At 43.1% G+C, this 25,933-nt stretch overlaps 3 protein-coding genes across 7 annotated transcripts; all 3 read left to right on the top strand.

Annotated features, from left to right (window-relative positions):
- The first annotated feature begins 2,591 nt into the window (after positions 1–2,591).
- Positions 2,592–9,666, top strand: LOC117857970 (protein indeterminate-domain 7). 5 transcript variants are annotated; one of them, XR_004640895.2, is made up of 5 exons: positions 2,592–3,915; positions 4,098–4,500; positions 4,732–5,753; positions 6,369–6,421; positions 9,468–9,666. XR_004640895.2 is itself a non-coding variant. In XM_034740914.2 (3 exons), exons 1-3 carry the CDS (start codon positions 3,756–3,758, stop codon positions 5,591–5,593), a joined length of 1,425 nt encoding a protein of 474 aa, XP_034596805.1. In that variant the 5' UTR covers positions 2,592–3,755; the 3' UTR covers positions 5,594–6,260. The 5 variants fall into 5 exon arrangements, 1 of the variants encoding a protein (XP_034596805.1); XR_004640892.2 differs by lacking the exon at positions 6,369–6,421 and adding an exon at positions 8,481–8,674; XR_004640891.2 differs by lacking the exon at positions 6,369–6,421.
- A 3,795-nt stretch (positions 9,667–13,461) lies between these two features.
- On the top strand, positions 13,462–13,881 carry LOC140222726 (uncharacterized). Its single transcript, XM_072293650.1, has one exon. The coding sequence runs from the start codon at positions 13,462–13,464 to the stop codon at positions 13,879–13,881; it is 420 nt and encodes a 139-aa protein (XP_072149751.1).
- A 32-nt stretch (positions 13,882–13,913) lies between these two features.
- Positions 13,914–15,942, top strand: LOC117856451 (uncharacterized). Its single transcript, XM_072293649.1, has one exon. The coding sequence runs from the start codon at positions 13,921–13,923 to the stop codon at positions 15,745–15,747; it is 1,827 nt and encodes a 608-aa protein (XP_072149750.1). The 5' UTR covers positions 13,914–13,920; the 3' UTR covers positions 15,748–15,942.
- The last annotated feature ends 9,991 nt before the right edge of the window (positions 15,943–25,933 follow it).

Genomic DNA, 25,933 nt, shown 5'->3' on the forward strand with positions numbered 1-25,933 from the left:
AGGAGCTCGAGCCGGTGAAGCCAAGAATTGTGGCTTGACCAGCTTCAGCTGTTTCCTAGAGCCCCTTTAGCAAGACTCTAGCTCCGGCTTCTCCTGGAGCTCCTGTTGGAGTCTTACCAAATAGAGATGCTAAAAATAGCTCCACGCCTAGAACACTAAAGGAGCTAGAGCCGTTTTATACAAAGAAAAGTGGCTCCTCCGACTCTTCCCCATTTTTGGAGCTGGAGTCTTGACAAAGGAGACCTCATTTTAACACAAGAGAGAAGAAGATGTCATATAAACAGTATCACAATAGTGCTTTAGTCAGAGAAACCAGAACACCACGAAGCTCCATCAAAGGAGCCCTTAGGCTCTCCACAGCGTGTGCCCAGAGTGATGCTCAAAGAGGAGAAAGAGGATTAGAGCATCACTTCGCACGCTGTAGTGGGTGATGCTAATTTCGAGTGACGCTTGAAAAATAGGGAGCAGGGCACATACTTGCCGGTGCCCGTTTAAGGGGGTGTTTGTTTCCCTTTGCTTATTTTTAACACGTGTCACATCGAATGTTTAGATACTAATTAGGAGTATTAAACGTAGACTATTTACAAAACTCATTACATAAGTGGAGGCTAAACGGCGAGATGAATCTATTAAGCCTAATTAATCCATCATTAGCAAATGTTTACTGTAGCAACACATTGTCAAATCATGGACTAATTAGGCTTAATAGATTCGTCTCGTCGTTTAGCCTCCACTTATGTAATGGGTTTTGTAAATAATCTATGTTTAATACTTCTAATTAGTATCTAAATATTCGATGTGACGGGTGCTAAAAATAAGCAAGAGAAATCAAATTAGACCTAATAAAAAAACATTTCGTTGGCCTGTCCATCTGCCATGGGGCGGAATTAGAAGCAAATTAAGGAAGCTTGAGCATGAGGACAGGCAGTACTGTAAAATATTTCACGTGGGTCCCAGCGGAGGAGATAGCTTCGGTGCCTGTTTTTTTCACGCTGCAGCTCTGGTCAACCGATGCCCATTTAGGGGCGTTTGATACCCATGCTAAAGTTTAGCACATGTCACATCGGATGTTTGGATGCTAATTAGGATTATTAAATATAGACTAATTACAAAACTAATTGCACAGATGAAGTCTAATTCGCGAGACGAATCTATTAAGCCTAGTTAGTCCATGATTTGACAATGTAGTGCTACAGGAACCATTTGCTAATGATGGATTAATTAGGCTTAATAGATTCGTCTCGCGAAATAGCATAGGGGTTCTGCAATTAGTTTTATAATTAGATCATGTTTAGTCCTCCTAATTAGCATCCGAACATCCGATGTGACACTGCTAAAGTTTAGCACCTAATACCCATTTTTCTTCAGCATCACTAGCACGCTGGGGAAGGCTCCCAGGATACACCTGCTAAACTTTAGCACCTATCACATCGGATGTTTGATACTAATTAAGAGTACTAAACATAGTCTAATTACAAAACTAATTGCACAGATGGAGTCTAATTCGCGAGACGAATCTATTAAGCCTAATTAGTTCATAATTTGACAATGTGGTGCTACAGTAACCATTTGCTAATGATGGATTAATTAGTCTTAATAGATTTGTCTCGTAAATTAGACTCCATCTGTACAATTAGTTTTGTAATTAGCTCATATTTAGTTATCCTAATTAGCATCCAATCCTGCTAAAGTTTAACACCTCGATGTCCTTAAAACTGATCCACTTCTTTGCACTGGCCAAGCTAAGGCGACACAGGGCGCCGTTCAAAGCCGCGCCAGAGTTTGTAAATTTGAAAACTGGACCGAGCTTGCATTATGAGCCGGTACTGTAGGGCCAACTGCAGACCTAAACCCAGCACTGGTCCATGACAAGACATGGTTTCTATATTTTTTAATTATGGCCAAACATGATATGAGCAGGCCCCATGAGGTGAGTCATCAAGGGAAATACGTTTGCGAAAAAGGCGCATAACTTGCAGGTATGTACACTATGCATGGTTGGTACATATACAGAGAGCGACATGCATGGTGGATGCATGCACCCATGCATGGTTGGTACATGGAGCACATCATATGTAGAGGGTTGTATTGTCATGGAGGTCCTAAATGATACTCCCTCCGTTCTAAATTATAAATTATTCTAACTTATTCTAACTTTTTTGAAGAGTCAAATCATTTTATGCTTGATCAAAATTATAGAGAGAATCACAGAGGTTTATAACACCGAATAGATATACTATGAAAATATATTTAATGAAGAAACTAATACTACTTATTTGGTAACATGAATGTTAGTACTTTATTGTATAAATTTGATCAAATTTGAGATGCTTTGACTCTCAAAAAAGTTGGAATGGGAACGGAGGGAGTATTTCAAAACTAGTGTGGGGAAAAACAAGGCAGTGATAAAATCTGTGTATTTCCCTGTAGAGAGAGAGATGTATAGCTATGATGTACCAACTAGGTAGGTGACGCAAAGGGTACATAAACAAAATGGGGCTGATCGGAGAGAGAAAGAGAGAGTAGCCTGGGACTGGGAGTAGTATCTACCACATTTGTAAGGAGACAAGAGAAGAAAGATCACCATCATTGTAGCATTGCCATTTGCTACCGGGCTACCGCCGCCTGCTGGCAGTGTGGGTGGTGGAAACCAGAGAAACTGGTGGACAAGTGCACCTGTGCACGCTTGCTTGTGCAGCGTGCTCCTCATCTCTGAGCTCATACACTCACTGTCCTAGTCTCCTAGACCACCAGTGTTACCGAAAGAAAATTGTACTTACCGATTTGTGCTAACCATTCGTTCTCCGTTGTAGAATGTACATTGATTTTGATTGCTTAAAGAGAGAAAGAAAAGTCTTCTTTTTTGTTTGTATTTTTTTCACTTTATTTCCTCGAGAGGGCAAGCATGCATGGAAGGAGGGCTAAGCTGCTGAGCCTTTTTATCTCTATCTCCTCCAGTCCTCCCGGCCTTAAGTGAGCGGCAGATAAAGCTCGATCGGGTCGGTTTTGGTGCCATTGACCTCCTTCCCCTTCGCTTCTCCGCTGATACTGTTCCTCTTCCCTCCCATGTCCTCGGCGGCCGCGGCCATGGCGGCTGCTGCTGCTGCCTCCTCCTCCTCCTCCTCCTCTCTCTATAGCCTTCCCTCCCTGCGCGCTGCACGGCTATGCTCTGCCAGCTCTAGATAGATAGACAGCTGTGGCCATCTGCTGCTGCCGCTGCACAGCACAGAGGAGTGGGGAGAGAGAGAGAGAGCAAGAAGCCACGAGAGAGAGAGAGAGAGAGAGAGAGAGAGAGAGAGAGAGAGAGAGAGAGAGAGAGAGAGAGAGAGAGAGAATGATAGAAAGAATCTGCAATTGGTTTCCGATCATTGACCACCCAGTTTCAGTTTCCCCCATCGTTTTGTCCCCTGCGCCTCCTTGATTCCTGTGTTGCTTGCTGTTCCTCGTTATTCCCTGAGCTGCCTGGGAGCCTGCTCGTGCCGAGTGCCGACGAGACCTCGTCTCATCAGCAGTTTGAGCATCTCTACATACCCCCTTGTCCGACGGCTTGGTCCATCCCCCATCCTCCTCCTCCGTTCTCAATGAGTTAAATCCCTCTCAGACAGCAGATAGCACATTCCTCATCACGATTTATTGCCACTCGCTCCTTCAGTTTCAGCAGCATAGTTTCAACAAGATAGTGTTATATACACATACACGGATACACCCAATTATACAAGTACGAGGGCAAGATCAGGCAAAGGTTCAGCTCACTTATGTTCCAGCAGGAGCTCCTGCAGGATCGAGCAGAAGCCACGGATCAGGACAGCAGCATGTCCAACCTCACCTCCTCCGCCTCCGGCGGCGGGCCCACCGCGCCTCCTCCTCCGCCGGCCTCCGGCAACAAGCGCAAGCGGAGCCTCCCAGGAAACCCCGGTAGGTGGACGATGAGATGATAGATGATCTTCCTTTCCCCTTCCAATTGATTCATTCACGAGTCAATAATAATTCTTGTTGATGATAGCTTGATGGGCTAGCTCCATCCAAGAATTAAACCCACTGATCTGATCAGTCGCATCTTCTTGCATGGCTGGATGGCGGAATCGATCAAATTGCAGACCCCGACGCGGAGGTGGTGGCGCTGTCGCCGGCGACGCTGATGGCAACGAACCGGTTCGTGTGCGAGATCTGCGGCAAGGGGTTCCAGCGCGACCAGAACCTGCAGCTCCACCGGCGCGGCCACAACCTGCCGTGGAAGCTCAAGCAGCGTGGCGCCGGCAAGGATGCGCCGCGGAAGAAGGTGTACGTGTGCCCGGAGGCGTCGTGCGTGCACCACGACCCCGGCCGCGCGCTGGGCGACCTCACCGGCATCAAGAAGCACTTCTTCCGCAAGCACGGCGAGAAGAAGTGGAAGTGCGACAAGTGCTCCAAGAAGTACGCCGTGCACTCCGACTGGAAGGCGCACTCCAAGATCTGCGGCACCAGGGAGTACAAGTGCGACTGCGGCACCGTCTTCTCCAGGTCCGGCTCTTTCTTTCTTTCTCTTCAACCCCCGTCAGGCCGTCACACAAGGCAGCGTTGCATTGCAATATTGCATAGCATAGCCATGAGCCCATGACATGCGAACAAGATGAAACGGGAGGGAGGAAACTTTTGCCTTTAGCTGTCTCATTTACTTTTTGCTTCTGACCTCTGATCCGCGCTGCAGGAGGGTAAAGATTTGATTCTCTTCTTCTATTGCATCCCATGCAGGCGGGACAGCTTCATCACGCACCGCGCCTTCTGCGACGCGCTCACCGAGGAGAGCGCCAAAGCCATCGGCCTCAACGCCATGGCTCCCGCGACGGCGCACCACCACCCGCTGCTCTTCTCGCCGCCGGCGCCGCAGGTGATGCAGCACCAGGTCCAGGACCTCGCCGCGCCGCAGGAGCAACACCACCAGGAGGTCATGCAGCCGCCGCAAGCGCAGCAGCAGCACTGCAATAACTACGCCATGAAGACGGAGATGCCGCCGTGGCCGGCGATGCCCTACGACCACCCGCTGCTGCAGCCGCTCTGCAACGCCGCCGCCACGCAGAGCCAGAGCTCGGCCACGTCCGCGCTGCCGCCGCACCTGCCCGCCGCGTCGGCGCACCTGTCGGCCACGGCGCTGCTGCTGAAGGCGGCGCAGATGGGCGCCACCATCGGCGGCGCCGGCGCCGCGGGAGCGGGCGCGCACTACACACAGATGGCGGGCCCCGCAACGAGCGCGCCGGGCAGCGCCGCCTTCGGGCTCGTCCTCCCTGGCCTGAACGCGCAGCAGCCGGCGGGCGGCGTCATGGGCGGCCTCGCGAGAACCGCCTCCCACGGCCGCAGCAGCGAGGGTGGTGGCGGCGATGGCGGCGGGGGAGGTGGAGGCGACGCCATGACGAGGGACTTCCTGGGCCTTCGCGCCCTCTCACACCGCGACATCCTCGGCCTCGCCGGCTTCGACTCCTCGTGCATGGGCGCCGTCGCCGCCAACGCCAACATGAACTGCTACGAACCGCAGCAGCATACACAGGCGCATGCGCAGCAGCATCAACAGCAAAGCAGCAACGAGCCATCGCACGGCATGGGAAGCCATAGGCCATAGCTAAGCTCTCGCTAGCTAGCTACCCTTCCGGCCAGCTACTTTCTTCTTCCTCGCACCAGTCCTCATCATCCGTCACCACACCCTCTCATCTGATCGCAGCTGCTGCAGTGCAGAACCAAAGCTAGCTAGGGCGGCCGGTGCACCATGCCTTTTGAGTCGGGTAAGCTCATCTTTTGCTTCTGTTCACCATATCATCTCATGGTCTCATGGCCTTGCAACTTGATCATGCAAGCCATCAACCTTCCAAACTCTGGATGGATGATGACGGTATAGCAGCACGCAGGGAGTCTGTAGTTTATTTGGGTTTTTTTAGGTGGTTGGAGAAGAGATCGAATCAAGGGGAAACCAATATATAGCTATGTGACAGTAATAATGCATGCATGGATCCATCATCATCACCTTTGCTAATTTTCCATTGCATCCGTACTACATTTTTACATGCCTAGAACGAACATAGTAAACTTTTTTTAGATGGTTTTCTTTTTAAAATCCAATGTTTATTTGGTGACATGACTTGGGAGAGTACAGTAGATTGTGTGAATGAACTGAGTCCTTGTGTATGGACTGTAGACCACCAGACTACTTGTAGGTGCATTCTATTGTCTACAAGACAAATGTGGCCTACTTGGCCGCGATTTATTTTATTGATACTACATATGCGCGCCTAGCCTGTCTGTGTACTGTGTCGTGCAATCAGTCCACGTACTGGGCAGTGCTGGCTACTGTTCACCCGTGACATGGTTTTGTTGGTATTGGACCTATTGGTCATGGGCAGGGATTATTCCATGCTGGATGCCGGGTGGAATGATGAGAAAGAATATTGGAGGAGTAAGTGTATGTGCGTGTGGTGCTTTTCTCTCGCTTGCAACTTTAGCAAAGTGTAGCTAATATTCTAATAGTTTTGTTTCCAATCTTGTCATATGATCTGAATTTTCCTCCATCAAATTTCAGAAAACTAAGTTGTAGGTCTTACTTTGGGGGTTTGGCGCTCTGCCATTTGTGGGTGTTTTACTGCTAGTAGTTTGTTTACTAGAAGGGACCCAACCTTCCCAACAATTTTCACTAAAATTATATTACTGGGCACATGATATTTAACATATTTTGTATAAATATGCGCACATCCACCATATCTACACCCAGGATGCAATGCATGCCATATTTTATGGTGTTAGTTTCACCATGCTAGTACAACTGAGTACCAATTCTGAAAATCAAAGTTAGTTATCCTATTGTTTCCCGTTCCTTTATTAATTCTTGATTTCTAGCCACACCATACTAGTATAGCGGAAACTCTCTTATTTGAGTTATGGACACAATTTTCTGTCATTGCCAATCAGATGTAATGTTTAGAAAGAGCACATTGTAGCCACTTATTAGAGCATCTCCAGCGGTCTCCCTTTCCCCAATCCAACTACCATATTAGGAGAGTTGATAAGAAAATAGTGCTCCAGGAGTCTCCCTTTACCTTTCCATTTTCCCAATAATTATTGGAACAACCCAATAATTCACCCCAACTCTCCCTAAATAAAGGAGGAGTTGTGACTCTCCCAATACGGTAGTTGGATTGGGATAAGATTATTGGGAAACTATAAAAGCAACTCTCCCAATAACTATGAAAGTGATATTGAGATATCCCTATTAACTAGTTATTGGGAAACATTTATTGGAAGACTGCTGAAGATGCTCTTAGCTACCTAATATTATATTAGTAGTTACTCCATCCTTTTCTCTATGTAGGACGTATTAGAAATTGGAAAAAGTAGAAAATATAACTTTTGACACAATTAGTCAAATATTTTTGTTAGTCATTGTGCGCATGATAATGTCTAAAAGTTATATCACGAGATTTGTGTTTCACATATCTTTAATATGATATTGATTTGTAACAATTAATAATGTATATATTCTAAGATAAACTAATTCAAATCTTAATATGCTTTACATAAGAAAACGAGGGAGTATTAATTACCTTTCCTTGGTTATTTTAAATATCATTACTGAAAACATCTGCAGTAGGTTGATAGGTTTTAGATGCTTGTTTTTTAGGACCAATTTTGTCCATTTTACCTAGTTTTAATGACGAAAACGGATCGGAGTCATGATCATGCCATCTTTACGCTAAGACTGAGTGTAGGGATAATTATTCTGTTGTGCTAAACTGTCTACACCTCCAGCCAAAATGGTGATTTTGCAAAAAAATACCATATGGTCAAACCTCCATTTGCTATTTTAGCCTTGGATGTCCCAATGACAGGTGGAACCATGCCCCACCTCTCTTTGAGACTTCTTGTGGTACAAGAGTAAACTGAGGTTCAGTGTTATATTTACAAGAGTAAAATCTATTTAGTGGTGGAAGGGGGGGGGGTGTGGTTGCGGTGGGGGCCATGGCCTCCCCCAACAAAAAAATCTACTACCCCTTATCAATTGTCAGCCCATAGATCATGTCAGCACTCAGCAGCCCAAAAAAATTCTACTACCCCTTGTCAATTGTCAGCCCGTAGACCATATCAGCACTCAGCAGCCCAAAGATCGCAGGGCCAAGCCCAATTAACTGTCCAACAATGCACGTACACACACAGACTGGTGGTCAGGTGCCTGTTCACATACCTAATCACCTAAATCACGCGACGTTTCATTCCAATCCCACGACACGCTGACGCTGCCAAAACCTCGCCTGACGCCAGTCACCTGCCACCTGCGGTCTGCCGGAATCTTGCAGTGCCATTGCACTATTGACGACGGGCAAGCCGGTGGCCACGACGGCGTGGCTGCAATGGAGGGCAACATCATGGCTGACCCTCCTGCTTCTGATGTTCCTCCTGCAACTTAAACCATTGTAAGCGGAAATTACAACATCAAGTAGTAATATTTCTTTTTTCATTTGTAGTTTCAACTCCGACGCACATTTTCTGCAATGGAATTGGTTAAGACTAGGCTATGAAACAAAATGGAAGGTGGATTTTTAAAAGATTGCCTGCTACTCTATATTGATAGAGAGATTGCAATGAAGGTCACGACATATTCAATTATTGATGATTTCAATATAGTGAAGAATCGTGCAGTCAAATTGAAATGAATAAGGTATATTGATCATTTTTGCAAACTATTACTTTTGTGCATTGGCGTTGCATAATTAACTACTATAGTCATGACTAGCTATTGTATGCTTGTGCGCACAACGAAAAATTGGGACAAATTACCAAATACTTGAACCGGCAAAGGTTTGTCTGGTTCCCTTTAATTTTCACTCCAGGTCCGCCACTGAATCTATTGCAACCAGACAAATCTATATAGTGACCTATACCGATTTCAAACATGTAAAATACTGACGTAGATATGGTTTGTATATAATGGACCTCTCCTTCTATATCAAACTATTAAAACTTAATTTCTATCTACTAAAGCACTGTAAAGTTACTAGACTGCAAAGGTACTTCGTGAATAATTTTATCAGGAACGTGGGCATTTAAATTATCTTGGAGTTTTTTTGCATGTAGTCATTGAAAAGGTACCAAGATGTATCAAAACTATAATTTAAGTTTGGTACCAGAGGTACCAAAATTTAATACATATTGTATTGATTTTTAGCCTCTCTTTATAATCAGTGACACATTTTGATCCATTTTATTGGATGATAGAATGCTCAAATATCTAACATAAGCAGTTTCACACACGATGTGACTTCCATATGATCAATTAAATAGTTTTTTTTGCACCAGCATTCAAAATGAGATAACTCTTGACAAAACGCTTTCTATTTTACAAAGGGCCGGAGGTAGTAATAATGAAGGTGTGCAGTACGAATACTATTGTTTTTTAGTAAAACAATGAACCTGGCACAGGGGCACTAATGTGTTGCACTATGTTTGTACAGATCATGGTAGGCCGCCGAGATGACATGACAAAGAGCATGGATCACAGCATGCCACTGTAGCCCTTTTATTGCAGGGTTCTAATGCAATGCGGCCGGGTATGGTATAGTAGAACGGTAAAAATACATATCATGTGCTTATTAGAATGGTATAAGTTGTACTTTTATGAGCTCATTTTTAGTAAAATGTGTCGTTTTCCTTCGTGAAACCGAGAAATTAAAATTGTGTGTGATTATTATCAGCGCTTGGGCGGGAATAACTAGAGACCACGATTTTTAGATTGCAAAACAGTTAACAGTAGGTTTGATATAGCCTATAGGAGGATTCTAAGCATTCATGAGTGATGGGACAACTACGGTTTTGCTAGCAAAGTGGACTAATCAATCATATGTAATCTCATAAGGTACAAATTAATATTGCATATTAACAAAGCAAATTAAAAGAACACATATTAAATTTCACTAACTCACTTGATTAGGTATAGAACTTTCGTGGGAGAGACGACAGTTGCCAATCGTTGCTACTAGCCCAAATATTTTCGTAATTGCTGGACCATCAATTCTTGTTGTGTGGTAGTCTAGTAGAAGCAAAAGTATATGCAGTAACAAAAGTACTATTTAATTACTATTTATTTTAGTTTTTCTAGATGTATAGCTTTTGATATGCATATATATATATTAGAAGTGATGTATATAGAAAAGCTAAAACGAATAGTAATTTGGGATGGATGCATGCTACTGTTTTGTGCTTAGTGATAGATCATAGATGTTTTCCCTTTTGTGTGCGCGCGCGCTCCTGGCAGCGATGTTTGGGAAGACAATAATAGTCAGCTTTGGGAAGGTTTTGATTTGAGCGTCGCCAGAATTTAAGAATCCGATTACAACATTGAAAAAGATGAACCAAATGAAATTGCAGCGACCATGTGGCAAACATTTTTCCGGCATGCTCCTTGTCCGAGTGACGGAGGAATTTGGTGGCACTGTTGAGAACCGCGACCGCGATCCCCAGTGATCCTCCTCCGGCGTTCGCCGCGCCGTGCGTCGCTAGTTAGTTCCCTTCAATTCGTTCGCCACCGATGGCGCGATGCACGGGATCATTCGGATGGTCCGAATCGGCGGGCTCACTGGCTCACGTAGTCACGTGTGCCAGTGTGTGCGTGGACGTGGTGGCACACGTGAATCGGCAAACCAACGGAGCAGGCTGGCCGTGCACCGGGGGGCGGGGGGAGCAAGCAGTGACGGGGCAGAATGTGGAGGGGCCCCTGCCCGGCCCGGCTGGCAGAGTCTGAGGCACGGGACCGTGCCCGTGCTTGGCGTTGTACGACGAGTGCGTTGCATGCAGAAGCCCAGGCGGTGAGCTGTGCAGTGCGTCACAGCCTCACAGGCTGCTCCTGGCCGATTGTGCCGTCATCACGCTAGCCTGCACCCTGCACGGTTGTGCCGTTGAAGTCCATGTTCTTTATTACTTGAGTGAACGAAATGCAATGGCAAACTCAGGAACAGAAAGCAGCAACCCCGTCGTAGTTCTCAAGGTGTGGCTGAACCATCTACGATGGGGGGAGCGAAGGGAGGAAGCTTAAATAAGAGAATACGCTCTCGCATCGCTTTTTTAGAAAGCTCGACCAGCGAGAAAAAGTATTTGGCCCAAGCCAAAAAGAGATTGATCAAGTGTCAAATTAGTGAACAATGCAAATCACAATAATAGACATCAAAATCCTCATGATACGCACTAGCAAAAATTAAATTATAAACTTCGCATAAAGATAAGAAACACGTAGCTATTATGATCATCATACCTATCGGATCTATTATATTTTTAAAAAATTGCTCACATGTCATTATAAAAAAAGTCTAAAGTAAATTCCTAAATCCATATATAAATTTTGCATCTCTGCCATTATGAAAAGTAATATAAATTAGCCACCTAACTCCATCTAAATTACCCAAATATGCTACTGTCAAAGTAACTTAAAATGATATCCTAAGTTTGCAACTAAATTATCCACATCATCATTATTAAAAGTAACTTAGAGTTAATCCTTGATAAATCTAAATTATATAGATGTGTCATTATTAAAAAAGTATCCCAAAGTACACCTACATATGATTCTAACTTATCTAGTTATGTCATTGTTAATATAAAAATATTAACATAAAGTATATATGCATAATATGTGGCTATGCAGACCATGTCTATATGTATGTAGGAAGCAATGTGAATACTATTTTCCTATTAAACATATAGCTCAAACTAAGAATTTAGTTAAACACTTATCAAACATTTAGGAAGATGCCATGCATAGTAAAAAGAAACTATGAGTGTGAATAGAAAAGTGTATTCAGTAATTAATAACTAGAGTTATCACAACTGAATAAAATAAGTAGTGTCTATGTGAGTATTGTGTAAGAATATTTAATAGATGAGAGAGAGCGCAAGATAAATAATTTTGGTTATTAGCTATGACCTCTTTTTAATAAATTTCTGTTATTTATATCTTTTAGGATCATTTTAGTCTTTGCAAAGTACGTGCTGATAGGAGGACTGGTCGTCGTGGACTCCACCCGAGGCAGGTTTCACCACAAGTTGTATAGAGTAAGGGCCTGTTTGGCTCCCAGAGCTATACTGTAGCCCCTGTCATATCGATCGGATGTTTGATACTAATTAGAAGTATTAAACATAATCTAATTATGAAACTATTTGCACAGATGGAGACTAATTCGTGAGACGAATCTATTAAGCCTAATTAGTCCATGATTTGACAATGTGGTGCTACAGTAACCATTTGCTAATGATGGATTAATTAGCCTTAATAGATTCGTCTCGCGAATTAGCCCAGGACTTCTGCAATTAGTTTTATAATTAGCTCATCTTTAGTCCTCCTAATTAGCATCCGAACGTTCGATGTGACAAGGCCTAAACTTTAGCCCCTAGCATCAAACAGTCCCTAATTAATAATCAAAATTATCACAATTGGATGAAAAAGTAGCATCTACACGAGTATTGTGTAAGAATGTTTAATAGATCAACATTATCATAAGATAAATAATTTTGATTTTTAGCTATGATCTCCTTTTAATAAATTTCTGTTATTTCTCTCTCTTGAAATTATTAATCTTTGCAGAGTATGTGCTGATAAGACTAGTCGTGGCAAGCAAATAGAGAATTCCATCGCCGTGAGTTCATTCCGCTTTCATTCGTGGATTTTTTCCTCTTGGCTATTGCCAATGGATCATTATCAAGTCGACGGAAGATTCGATTGGAAGGTTTGTGGAGAGCGTGCTGTGAGTACAAATTAGTGACCGAGACCTTGCGACGATATGACCACAACGTCGTGTCATTGGCAGACTAGTACACTGAACGCAATCTGAGGTGCACAGGCAGCACGCACAGGAGTACAGGACTTCTTCAGCAAAGCTAGGCAGCCAGCCCACTCCGCTTCACGGTCTCTCTATAAACACCGCACCGCACGGGTGCTTCCGATGAAACACACCTCGCCGCCACGGTCTTCTTCCCGATCAAAATGGCGCCGCCAGCCAAGAATCACAACCACCTGGCCACCGATCACCTCTGTTTCCTCCTCGTTCTCTCCATCGCGCACTCTCCTCCGTAGTCTCTGCCACGGACAACCCACTCTGCACCATCCCCTCCCCTGCCCCGAAGCACGACAACGCCGGCAAGGACGCGCTCCCACTCATCCACTCCTTCCGGCTCAGCACCGGCTACTTCTTTGGCGGCGAAGACATCCACTTCGCTAGAGATGAGAGCGACGACGACAGCTTGCTCCATATTCCCCGCTCGTTCACCTTACTCCCGCTCCAAGTCGAACACACCACCAACTCCACCGTCATCCACGTCTCCGCCACGCTAACCCTCACCGGCGGCCGGCCCCTCCACGCCGTGGCGGCCCATCGGCGAAGAAATCAATTCTCTGGCGGCGTCCAAACCGTCTCCTTCCACCTCGACGGCTACTACTCCGCCACCTCCGCCGAGCTTTGCATGTTCGGCGCTGGCACCTACGCTGAGGACGACGGCTGGCCCCCCAAACACCTCCCCGACGCCGTGCTCCGCCTCCGCGTCCCCAGCCCGCCCAGCCTCTCGGACACCTTCGTCATCGGCCAGCTCAACGGCGCTGGCTTCGACGCCATCACCCTCGTCGCGTACGCCGAAGGCGACGGGTACAAGTACGGCCACCCCCCATCCTGCCCGCCGCTGTCTTCTACCGTGAGAGGCGCGGTCCAGGCCCTAGGCGCCGGCTTCTCGTGCGTGCATCTCAGGGAGCAGCTCGTGAGCTCGTACAAGCTGCAGCACGGCGGCGGCGGCGCGCGCGCGTCGCCGTCGAGCACCTCTCCGGCGCCGCCTCTGCGGCTGCAGGAGCCGCGCATGCACGTCGGCCAGGTGCAGTGTACCGCGGCATGAGGCGTGCACGTGTACGCGACGTTCTCCAACAGCACCAACATGTGGCTCGCGGGACACCTGCGGCCTGGCTTCATGGTGAAGGAGCCGGCGGTCGTCGCCGAAGGGCGCTGGGACTCCGCCCTGGGCACGCTCTGCCTCAGGGCGTGCCGTGTGCTGCGCTCTGGGCCGACGTCCCTGGCGGTGCAGGAGGAGGACGATTGCGACATCGGGATGGGCTTCTGGTTCCCGGCCGATTGGACGGTTCGGGACCGGAGCATCGTCGCCGGCGCGCTTTGGAACACCAGCCATGGGGCTGCCGGCGCGGTATCGGCGTCGAGCATCGACTTCGACAGCAACAGAGGCAACTTCTCAGACGTGGAGTACAGATACACGATGGTCGATGAGGCAAAGAAGCGCTATTATGCAGACGTGTTGAGAGGCCACATTAACAAGGCCAAGGGGCCTTTCCCGGCCGCAAACTTTACTTACCATGACTTCGAGTTCCGTTTCTTCATGGATAACGTTACCGGAGGCTCGGAGCTTGGAGAAGCCCACCCGGTCACGATCGGCTCGGCGATGGTCTACGGGGATCAGCTAGCCGCCGACGATTCCTTCTCCCGGCATGCAGCTGCCGACATGGAGGACGGGCTGCTGGCCGTCAGCTACGACATACACATACGCCATCTTCCTCCACATGTGAATCTGATGCGTCCTAACATGACGTCCGCAGTTGCTATTGAAGAACGCCTGGTGACGGCGGAGGGCGTCTACGACCCTAACACGGGCGTCCTGTGCATGATCGGTTGCCAGGAGCTCAGCGGCTCCACCACGGACTGCCAGATCCTGATCACCGTCCGCTTCTCCTCCCTCGACGCGAAGGCGAAGGGCCATGGAAGAGGGGTGATCAGCAGCCTGAGAGCCAGGACGGATCCTCTCTTCTTCGCCAGGATGGACATCGTCCTGTTCGGGATGTACGCCGAGAAGGTGTCCGAGTCGATCTCGCGGATGGACATGGAGAGCGTCATGCTGGTGATCTCCACGACGCTGCCGTGCGTCTTCACGGCGCTGCAGATCCTCCACGCCAAGAGGAGCCCCGAGGCGTCTGCGGCCACGTCCACCACCATGCTCGTCGTCCTGGCCCTGGGTTACGTCGCCCCTCTCGTGATCGGCTCCGAGGCTCTGTTCGTCAGCAGGGGAACCGAGTACACGCCGTTCCAGAGGAAAGTGCCGTATAAGCCGAGGCAGGCGATACTGAGGGTGCCCACGCTGATTGCGTTCGTGCTGCAGCTGCGCCTCCTTCATCTGGCCTGGTCAGCCCGGCGATCGGCCGCTGACCGGAGCAAGGCCGAGACGGCGGCGGCGGCCGAGAGGAGAGCGCTCTGGGTATGCCTGCCGCTATACCTGCTCGGCGGAGCGCTGACCGTCGCCCTTCACGTGTCGAACAGCCGCCGCGCCGCGCGGGAGGAGTCCCTCGCTGTCCGCGTCGGCCCGGAGCCGGCTACGATGTGGGAGGACCTCGCGTCGTCCGCGGGGCTGGCGCTGGACGCGTTCCTTCTTCCCCAGGTCGCCATGAACGCGTTCTCGAGCGGCGGGGCGGCGAGAGCCATCTCGCCGTGGTTCTACGCCGGCGGCACCGTGGTCCGCGGGATGCCCCGTGTCTACAACGCGATCAGGGCCCGTGGATATGCGCCGAGCATGACACCGTCGAACGTGTATGCGAGCCCTCGTGACGATCGGTTCGGCGTCGCGTGGGACGTTGCTGTTCCGTGCGGAGCGGCGTTGCTGGCCGTGCTGCTGTTCTTACAGCAGCGGCTTGGTGGCGCCTTTTTGTTCGGTTCGCGGAGGTCAGGTGGATATGAGATGGTCTCTACTCAACTGGAGCATTAGTTTGCTTGGCATAATTTTGCAGGTTAAAGGAGACCCTGTTCCCTGATGTCGGGTTTCGTTCTAGGTATAGAGAAATCTTCAAACTTTCAATTTTAGGTTTGGATATGGATTTTCCAGACGGAGTTCTATTTGTCATATGCAATTTCCAAAGGAAGTTAGAAGTTTACTTAGAGCAAGCCGATTTTTCTAATTAAACCATTGGTTTCTACTGGTAGAACAAACTTGTTGGAATTAAGTTTCCTGAATAGCTGGTTCGACCAAGTTTTATAAAAAAACCTTTTCATAAGAACTCGATCGACTAAGTTTTTAAGGAAAAAACTTAACAAACCACAACTTATACTACCAACATGTGAAAAAGAATAAAAATGCATAATCGTTAAGATAAGCGTGCGGTGGGTGCATTGGTTGGTCACAACCACTGATAGAATATAGCACCACGGTCCACGGCCCAGGAGGCCTGGCGCTTAGAAAGGAGAAAAATTAGGAAAAGAAAAAACCACACAGATAGCGGGTTAAGCATGCGAACGCACCAGCTCAGAAACGGTCTCTGAATATTCAAAACTGTGCTAGCTTCATATTAGTCATTCTTTGTGTTCCCCACGATGTAGACCACAATATATCAATATCAAGGTACTCCCTCTGTTCCAAATTATAGGTCATTTTGACTTTATTAGATTCATAGACTTTGTTATACACTTATATCCTATGTCTACTATATATCTAGATGTATAATAATATTTATGCATCTGAAAAATCCAAAATGACCTATGGAATGGAGGGAGTATTCAAGTCATCAAATGACAACTTTCTTCTTCCTATCAATTGAACGGTGACGGCCAATATGCGCTAGAGGGGATGCTTTGCGGCTTCAAAGTTGAAGGTCTCGTCGGGCGTTGTGGCTGATCTGGTTGCCTGGTCTACGTGCTTCTTCCCCGTCTCCAGCAGATCAGGAGGAAGATATGCGTCCAGGAGCTTTGCAAGAGGAACTGAGGACTGCTGTTTCAAATTCGAATTTTATCAGGGTCCTTCTTGTAATCATTCTTTCCTGGAGTGTGTGTGTTAGGGTATTTGTTGCAAATTTAACATCCTCCGGGATGTTTTCTTTACAAGCCTTGTTACATTGAATACATGGGATCCAGCCCCTTCGGAAAAAAAAAAGGAATGACGCTGCTTTGTGCGACACCCTCAGCTCCACATTGCTGACGAGCCGAGATCAGATGAATACGACATGGTCTCTATCCTCTTTAACTAGAGCATTTGTTGGTCCAATTTACTCTATTATTTTCACTAGAATCGTCCAAATATCAGATCCAAGCAGGACCTTAATTAGAAGGGGAAGAGAGATCCCGAATATGGACTTGTATTCAAAATCATCTTATCATTGCTAAATATGGCAGTTGATATCGGTTTGTCTGTACAGAAAATTTAACAATGTCACAATTACGCTTTGGACAGAATTCTGAATTTTTCCGATGCAATAATAATGAAAAATAAAGGTTGAAAATCAAACTGCCGTGGTAATTGTTGTTGGTGTAAATTGGACTTTCCCTTTTATTTTTGTCAAGTAGAAGACGGTTCACATAGTGTGTCTACTAAATGGTTGACGTTTGCCTAGATCGAAAAGTAAACATGGATATGGGGCCCATTGTGCTAGGCCTTCACACAGGTTACTCCTAGGATCTGTCTATCATCACCAGAGTGACTTGGTTCTTCAAATCACCCAAAACCTTTAGAGATATAGGATTTGAGTGATTTGTTGGTTGCCTTCACATGGGAGATTTGGGCACCCAAATCACACAAAAAAACTATATACTAGAATTTGAATTTGAGTGAAACTAAGAAGCTGCTCACCCAAAAATGAATTGTAGACATAATTCAAATCTAAAATCTGTTGTAAATCTAAATCAATCATACATATGAAATCTATCAACCATACCACACATATTCAGATATTAACCAACCAGAAGTATATTATATTTACATAGATTTAGACAGAAGAGCAAACAAAATTCAAGTCAAAAATCAACTAAAAACATACTACATGATGAAACATATTGCATGCAGCATATCAACAGACTACATGCAGCAGTATCATCGAACAACAACACTTGAAATTACCATATTTTCATAGAATCAAGATATGCAATATATATTACATATGCAAAATGAAAAAATTACATCCCTTTGCCTCAAGTAAGAATAGTAACAGAGTTATGTAATATATAAAAGATAAGTAAATATATACTGAGAAATTTAAAAAATATGGTAGATCAAGAAAAACTGCATCATGAAAGTTCACATATAGATGGATAGAAATGCAAAACTCTGGAAACAACCAATGTGACTAGGAACAATTGGACTGTTAACAATTGGGACCAACCAATGCAGATTAACAAATTAATTTGGTTAGTCGCTGAAATCCCATAGACAAATTCCTCACATGTTCCAAATTTTCAAAAAAGAAGATGCAAACTACTCAAATTACTCAGATTTCTTTTCTATGAATGCAGATTAACAAATTATTTTAGGGAGTCACTAAAATCCCCAAATACAACTTTCTCAAATGACCCAAATTTCCCGAAGTACAAATGCAAACTACTCAAATTACTCAGATTTCTTTTCTATAGAATGCACATTAACAAATTAATTTGACAAGTCACTCAAACTCTCAAAGACAGATTCATCAAATGTACCAAATTTCCCAAATGATACATTCAAAATACTCAAATAACTCAGATTTCTTTTCTATGGAAAGCAGATAACAAATTAATTTGGGGAGTCACTGAAACCCCCAAAGACAAATTTCTCAAATGTACCAAATTTTCCCAAATGAAACATGCAAAATACTTAAATAACTTAGATTTGTTTTCTATGGAATGTAGATTAACAAATCAATTTGGGGAGTCACTGAAACGCCCAAATACACATTTCACAAATGAACCAAATTACCGCAATGAAAAATGCAAATGACAGAAAAGGGTTAGTCCCAATCATTGAGAAGTGTGAATTTATAAAAAAAAAATAAGACAAGCCAATGGGACTAGTAAGAATTGGACCGGCTAGCTGTTTATGACATATATAGGAAAAAAAGGGAAATTTACACATCAATGATGCATATTGTGCATAAATAAACATGGAAGTCACTGAGAAAAGGCATGAAAAATTGTGCAGTTCATGGCAAGAATTGAAAGAAACATGATGATCCAATGAAGAAGCTGAGTCTACAGAGTTGTCAAAACAAAATGAATGTTTAGGTCAATATACAAAAGAAGAGAAATGAATGGAGACCCTACCTCGAGTTCTCCGGACTCTGTAGTTTCTCCTCCTTGAGTTCTCCAGCTTCTACCAATAGCAGAAATATCAGATGTAGAGATGAGAAAGTGGAGAGGTAATGAGGACAGCAGAGGGAAGAGTAGGTAGAAATACAGATGGAGGCAGTAAAGTGGCCAGTTAATAGAGGAGGCGGAGAGGTTCATCGGGTTTCACACTAGGGAATGCGGAAAATAGAAAGAAAAATAAAACCAAACTTGGCTGCCGAGAAGAAGAAAGACGACACATCTCCAAAACTGAAAAGTAGATCGGGGATAAAGAGGACGAGAAGTTTAGAAGGACAAGAAGCCAATGGGAGGGCAAAAAGAAAGACAGAAGAATTGAAGAGGTAAGTAGATAATTACTTGTTCTGTACATCTTGTTCGTATCTTCCTGGTAGAAAAAATTTGCTTCTCAAACTTTGATCTCAACTGTCTCAAGTACAGTTAAATGACACTATGGTCAGCTCATAGAGATTTAGAAGATAAAGTAATCATTATGAAACTATAGAGTTTGGCATGACCCCTTTACAGAAAAGGTACATATGCAAATGATAAATATATATGATATAAAACTCCTGTATGAAAATAATTCACATACATATAGATCTACAATGCCTTTTCTATTGCTTATGAATATGCAATACATATGAACTGTCAGTTAGATATACCTTTTGTAAAATATGTTAGGAACAATACAGACAAAGCAGTGGCTTGTTGGAATCAAATAGAAGAATTAATCTGAATTACCAAAGAAAAGGAAAGTCAGACATGTATCAGACAGTACATGTAGGAATTGCCTCTGGAAAATTCTGTGAAATTGCAGATCCCAAGGCAAGAAACAACATTAATTACTAAACAAGCAACAAGAGAGTTTGGAGAACATATCCAGGTGAATTATTTTTCCTAAAACTAAAATTAAGCCCAAAATAAGATAAAAGACTCATAATATGAATAGAGTAGAATGTTCGGAGCTGGACCATGTCCTGACATGTCAGGCAATACTGCGACTGGGTGGTGCCATCGGCCAATCAAATCTTGCCGCAGCTTTCGTTGTGGGCATAGACTCGCTCTTCCTTCAAAGGCTTCTTATTTTAGAAACTGAATCAATCGTTCTATTATGGATGTGAATTAATTGAACTGTTTCTTAAGTCTGACATAGCTTTGGTATTGTTTCAAAAGGGTTATTATAATTCTTCATTGATATAGTGTATGATGTTTTAACCGGAATGCTAAAGAAAACTCTCTTATTTCAAGTTCATCTTGACCTATGCATGTCCAGGTAAATTACATATGCATGTTGCAGAAATTACAACAAGTTTGACACTGTAAAAGATATAGTGCCTAGCTGTACATCAATTTAATGAACTGTGTTTATATATCTTGCTAAATTTTGAAGAGATAGGAACACAATACAAAAAGCAAAACTATATAGCTATAAATAGAATGATGTAGGGAACACCAGCAGTCAAACTTACCTAGTCTACATAGCTAGCAGCACAATGATATTTGTAAGTCACATAACAAATTGTCAAGGATTTGACAAAGCAGCCAATAATTAAAGTTGATTACCTATAAATCAAGATTATGGAACCCAAAGCAACCACACAGAGGTACAGCGAACATGAATTGCAGAAAATATAACTGATAGGCATGTATCTAGTTCCAAAATGAGAAATTTGAACCCTAACCGCCCAAAATCTACTATGGTTGAATCAAGTGTATCAAAAATCAAGTGAAACAAATGTTACAAAACACTACTTCATATCAAATTACGACCATGCCTTCACAACATGAAGTGAGAATAGTGAATCGGTTGCGTCCTAACCTCAATTACCGATTCGTGGCAAGGGAATTGAAATCCGCAAGCAAATTAAATATCAGAAGGAAGACAAAGAGTGTGAATAATCGATGAACCCCTAAGAATCGCTTCCTTGACTCCTATTAACGATGAAAGGGGAATATGAAATGTCAGGTTGCTTGGAGACCTAGCTCAAACCGAAGTGTTAGTGAAAGGTGAAATCACAATAGGATCAGATGGCCAGCAGCAACAAACAAACCATCATCAAAACCTTCACTTCCATCATCCAGTGCTACTCCAAATGGTCTCTTTGCAGCCATCTTGCACTATGTAAAAAATAGAAAACAAAATAAAATTAGTGAACATCATATATGAATGTTCGAAATGAATTGAACTAAAAAAGATACTATAGATAACGTACACATGATAAACACCACTAGTTCTGCTAATATATCACATTTACAGCTCAAAATCACCACATATTGGCACATACATTTTTACTGGCACTTACCGTTTGGAAATACCAAATTAACAATTGTATATATAACATAGGCAATGCGAAGTAACATATAGATCAAAGAAAAACACAGATTTAACTGTGTCTGAGCCTAGGTGTATACAACACATTGAATTGGTGGTGGAAATACAGAGCAGAGCAGGCTACAAATACTAGCAAAAAAGACTGTATGATGATAATCTGCAAAAGAACATAGCAGTCTGAACACTGGAAATTGCCTCACACTGCATTGGGTGCTTTCGGGATGGAAATGAAGGGACAAATTAGGGGAACGAGACCTAATCTGAATCATAAGAATGAAATCAACACATATCAATGGAGGGTGGGGGGACCAAAACCAAATCACTAAAACCCTAGCCTGTAGCCTCACCTGCTGGAGCTCTTGCTTCTGCGAAGACGAACAGGAAAGGGAAAATGGAGAGAGGGGGAGAGAGACTATAGAGAAAATTATTCAAAAATTTCTATAAAATGAATGACTACCTAAATATGCTAATCTGCGGTACAATCTATTTTCAAATTGTTCATATCCTATTAGCATTCTTAAATATGCACACCGCAATGAAGCTGATGCAGAAATTGAGAAAAGCAAATATAGGAAGGTGAAATTATGAAAACTGAAGAAAAGAAAAACTATAAGGACCAATCATCTTGTATTTTTGTACAACTAGGATATCTGGTAAGTACAAAAATTCCAAATCATGTAGGACTTACACCTAGATTCCATAGGAATTACGGTACAATAAGTGCTGGAAATTTAGAATTAATAAGTTGTAAGTACTCTAGGAATTATAAGGTTTGAATGTATTGGACAAATTTCAGTTTGTTGGAATTTGAATGATAATATGTACAAGTACCATTGGACCAAATCAAGATGATACTTTAAGCACCGAAGAAATGAAAAGGTTGAGAAAACATATTTGAAAGAAAAGACAACTTGCAGACCTATACATCCAAAGATGCTTGTTGCTCTTGTGTTAACTACTAAATACAAGATAGAAAAATAAGGATAAGAAATCCGTACCCCTTAGCTGCACTAAAATCTCACATTCAGCTTCCTATCCCTCTCAAATCGTACAACATAATTTCTCAAATTTTTTTTCAAAAAATCAAAATCCGAGCAAGAAACATATGAACCTATGAAAAATTGGTCTCACATACCTTAAAGTTAGGCTGAATCCTAGTGAGAACATTCAGCTAAATCCATAAGCAAAAGCATCAGGACTACGACATTGATTAGTTAGCACCCCTGTTAACACCATTCCCCATGGAACCCCGCAAATTCATACGCCGAGTGTAATTATAAATGTTAAGGTATATCATACAGGCAACAGATACAAATAACACTTATTCGGACTGTATAAGACATCAAGAAATGATTATTAGATCAACACTAATAGTAATGGAAAATTATAGAGCCAGAAGACTATATTACATCATTATATCCGACAAGTTACGTTACAATTGCTGCTGTAATTACCAAAAGCGCCAAGTGTATTTCTATACTAAAATAATAGGAAAATAAGTGGATTATAATCAGATCATTTTCCATAGCTGAAAAATTAATAAGCTTAATATATTGTAGGCTAAAGTTTAACCCCATTAATACAAATTTGAAACTGTACCAACTCAAACTAACTCAAAAGTTATCTATGTATTAAGATATTGTGGGACAAAGTTTAGCCCCACAAATGCAAATGTCAAAAAGTTATATTAACAAAGGATTGGACTAGCTCAAAATTAATCTATGGAATCCAAATGTGTGATATTTGATACAACATACCTGAGCAACAAATATAAAATGCCCTTTGCACCATTTGCTAGAATCAGAGGGCATGGGCTTACTTGCATCTTCGGTTGTGCTCTTCTGTTTGATGAAACAACAGAAACATTCAAGTGGTTGTTTTCAACATTTCTGCACTCAATGGGGGAAAAGGAGCCTCAGTCAATAATGGCTGATCAAGACAATGCAATGAAGTCAGCTAATGCTCAGATTTCCCACATGCAAATCATAGAATTTGTGTATTTCACATCAAGTACAAAGCTGAACTGAAACATGGAAGGCTCCTAGACAGTAAAGCTGACCTAAGAGAAGAGTTATATGACACCATAGACAACTCTTTAACAAAGGAAGAATTCAAGACACTATGGTAGCAGACAATAAACAAACATGAGATTCAACGCATTAAGTATTTCCAGGACATATATGACTCCAGGGAGAGGTGGGCACCAGTATGGTTCAAACAAGACTTTTATCCATTTGTAAGTACAACGACAAGAAGTGAAGGGATAAATGAAAGGTATAAGAGAATTGTAGGACCACAATATAGCATTACAAGCTTCTTGAAAGAGTATGAGAGGATCTAAGAAACAATCTATGATAATGAGGCATAAGCTGACCATGAGACAGGCACAAAGCAAAAATCAAGGCTATGGATAAAATTCTACATGGAACACCAAGCATGGAAGCTTACAACTTGAAAATATTTCATAAGTTTCAGTGGCAGCTTAGACATGCAACTAAACTACAAGCAGATGAAATAGAAAAGAATAGAATGTATGAAGTATACACATGTGAAGATCAACTGGTTCAAGAATGCAGGAGGAGGAGGTATATAGTCATAATTGATTTGCAGAATGAGGACTTATCTTGTATATGTGCAAAGTTCCAGAAAGATGGTATGCTATGTTGCCACATCCTGAAAGTCATGATGAAGAATGACATCAGCAAAATACCAGAGAACTATATCATTGACAGATAGAGAAAGAAGGAGACGATGATACAAAGAACAAATGAGTGCTTACCTGTAGAAGCTACAACACTAAGGTTCAATAACCTTTCACTGATGGCGGCAGAAATGAACTCAAAAGGTGCAAAATCAGATGATAAATACAATTACCTAAGCAAAGAGATAGAAAGGCTGACAAAAAGCTTAAAAAGATGCACACAAGTAAGGTTAGGGAGACTGATACAGGATCAAACCCAAATGAGATGATGTCAGGTGCAAGTAACAGGAACATCACTGGGGCTTCAATACATCTCATAGATCCGGACGTTGCAGCAACAAAGGGAAAACCAACAAAATTAAAATCAAATAAGAGGATGGTACCAAAAGCTGAGGAAATGAGGAAAAAGAAGGAGCAGAAGTACAACTGCCAAAAATGCAAAAGCTCCTGTCACAATATAGCAACATGCCCTCTCGATCTCACAATTGGAGGATTACCAATAAGAATAGCTGACCACAATCTCTATAAGAATTTATGCAAACCATATTAGCTCGTTCAAGTGCTTTTATACAGTCACTACATCCATAAAAAAGATGGAAAAGTACATGGATACTCAGATATATGACTTCAGAATATGATTTACATATTGATCTACTAAAATGTTAACTCAACTTGTTAAATATTGAATAAGCCTTACAATATAACATGCCCGATTTGTTTTATCAATATATTGTACTATATTGTACCATCTAAGGGCACAAATCAATCTAAGAGAATGACAGGTTGTATTTATAGTAAGAACTAATTTTTGAATCAGTAAGGCAAACAATTGTAAAAAACACACCCAAAAATCATAGACAACAGGCGAAATTGCTCTTAGCTCTCATTAAATCTTGATAAAGTTATAGTCATAGGTGATAATAAATTTAAAATCAGTTAGATTAAATTATAATAACAAGAAAATCCCATAAAAACCATTAGAATTGGAACTCAGCCTAGAGTTACGATCAACAGAAAACTTCTTTAAAAAATAAAGTATTTCATACAAAAAACACAATCTGATGATAAAATCAGGCAAATAACACACAACTAGCTTGCTCCTCGCTAGTGGCAAGGAATAAAGTTCCTCTAGGCTGATTTGGCCTAATGGCAAACAAGTGGATCACTCATCCTATACAGTAGTAGTAATGCATTCACAACAACATGAGCTTGACATAAAGAATAGAAAAACCGATTGTTGTAGCATGATAAGGACACTGCACAAAATTGAAACTAGTAGACTACTGGAAACTAGTAACCTACGAACTGTAGTCTAAGTTTTACTTAGAGAATAGAAAAGCCGATTTCTGTAGGGGCTAGAGTTCCTACAACTGATGGCTTGCTCCAAGGAAATGGCACAAATAAAAAACATTGATAGCCTAATTACCAAAGTACTAAATCGTATAGGTTAACTGCTAGCTGTCAGATTAATAATACCAATTTCATAACACATATTTTAGCCACTTGATATAAGTCAACTTCAAAGATAACACAAAAAAGATAAGCATAGTTCCATGATTTTACATATCTTTTCCAGCGATAGACTGTTTCTCATTTTCCCATAAAGATAAAAGTTAATGCCTAGCTAGATAAGCACACAACACAGATATGAAGCACACACAAACTAAAAGTGCTTGCTAGCTTAGTGACAAGCAAGTCATGAGAGCAGTATCCTGCACTAACTAAAGTGCTACATCTATTATCACCGAACCTCTATAACACAAGATGCCTATGTTTGCTGAACGCAAACAACACAGGGGCCGGAACAGGAAGAACGACATCCCCTGATGGGCAAAG

This window comes from Setaria viridis, chromosome 5 (assembly GCF_005286985.2).
Source record: "Setaria viridis chromosome 5, Setaria_viridis_v4.0, whole genome shotgun sequence".
NCBI classification, from domain to species: Eukaryota; Viridiplantae; Streptophyta; class Magnoliopsida; order Poales; family Poaceae; genus Setaria; species Setaria viridis.

Coding starts and splice junctions, on each gene's coding strand:
- LOC117857970 (XM_034740914.2), top strand. CDS start 3,756: ATGTTCCAGCAGGAGCTCCTGCAGGATCGAGCAGAAGCCACGGATCAG. Junction 3,916..4,097: donor GAGCCTCCCAGGAAACCCCG/GTAGGTGGACGA, acceptor ATCAAATTGCAG/ACCCCGACGCGGAGGTGGTG. Junction 4,501..4,731: donor TGCGGCACCGTCTTCTCCAG/GTCCGGCTCTTT, acceptor CATCCCATGCAG/GCGGGACAGCTTCATCACGC.
- LOC140222726 (XM_072293650.1), top strand. CDS start 13,462: ATGTTCGGCGCTGGCACCTACGCTGAGGACGACGGCTGGCCCCCCAAA.
- LOC117856451 (XM_072293649.1), top strand. CDS start 13,921: ATGTGGCTCGCGGGACACCTGCGGCCTGGCTTCATGGTGAAGGAGCCG.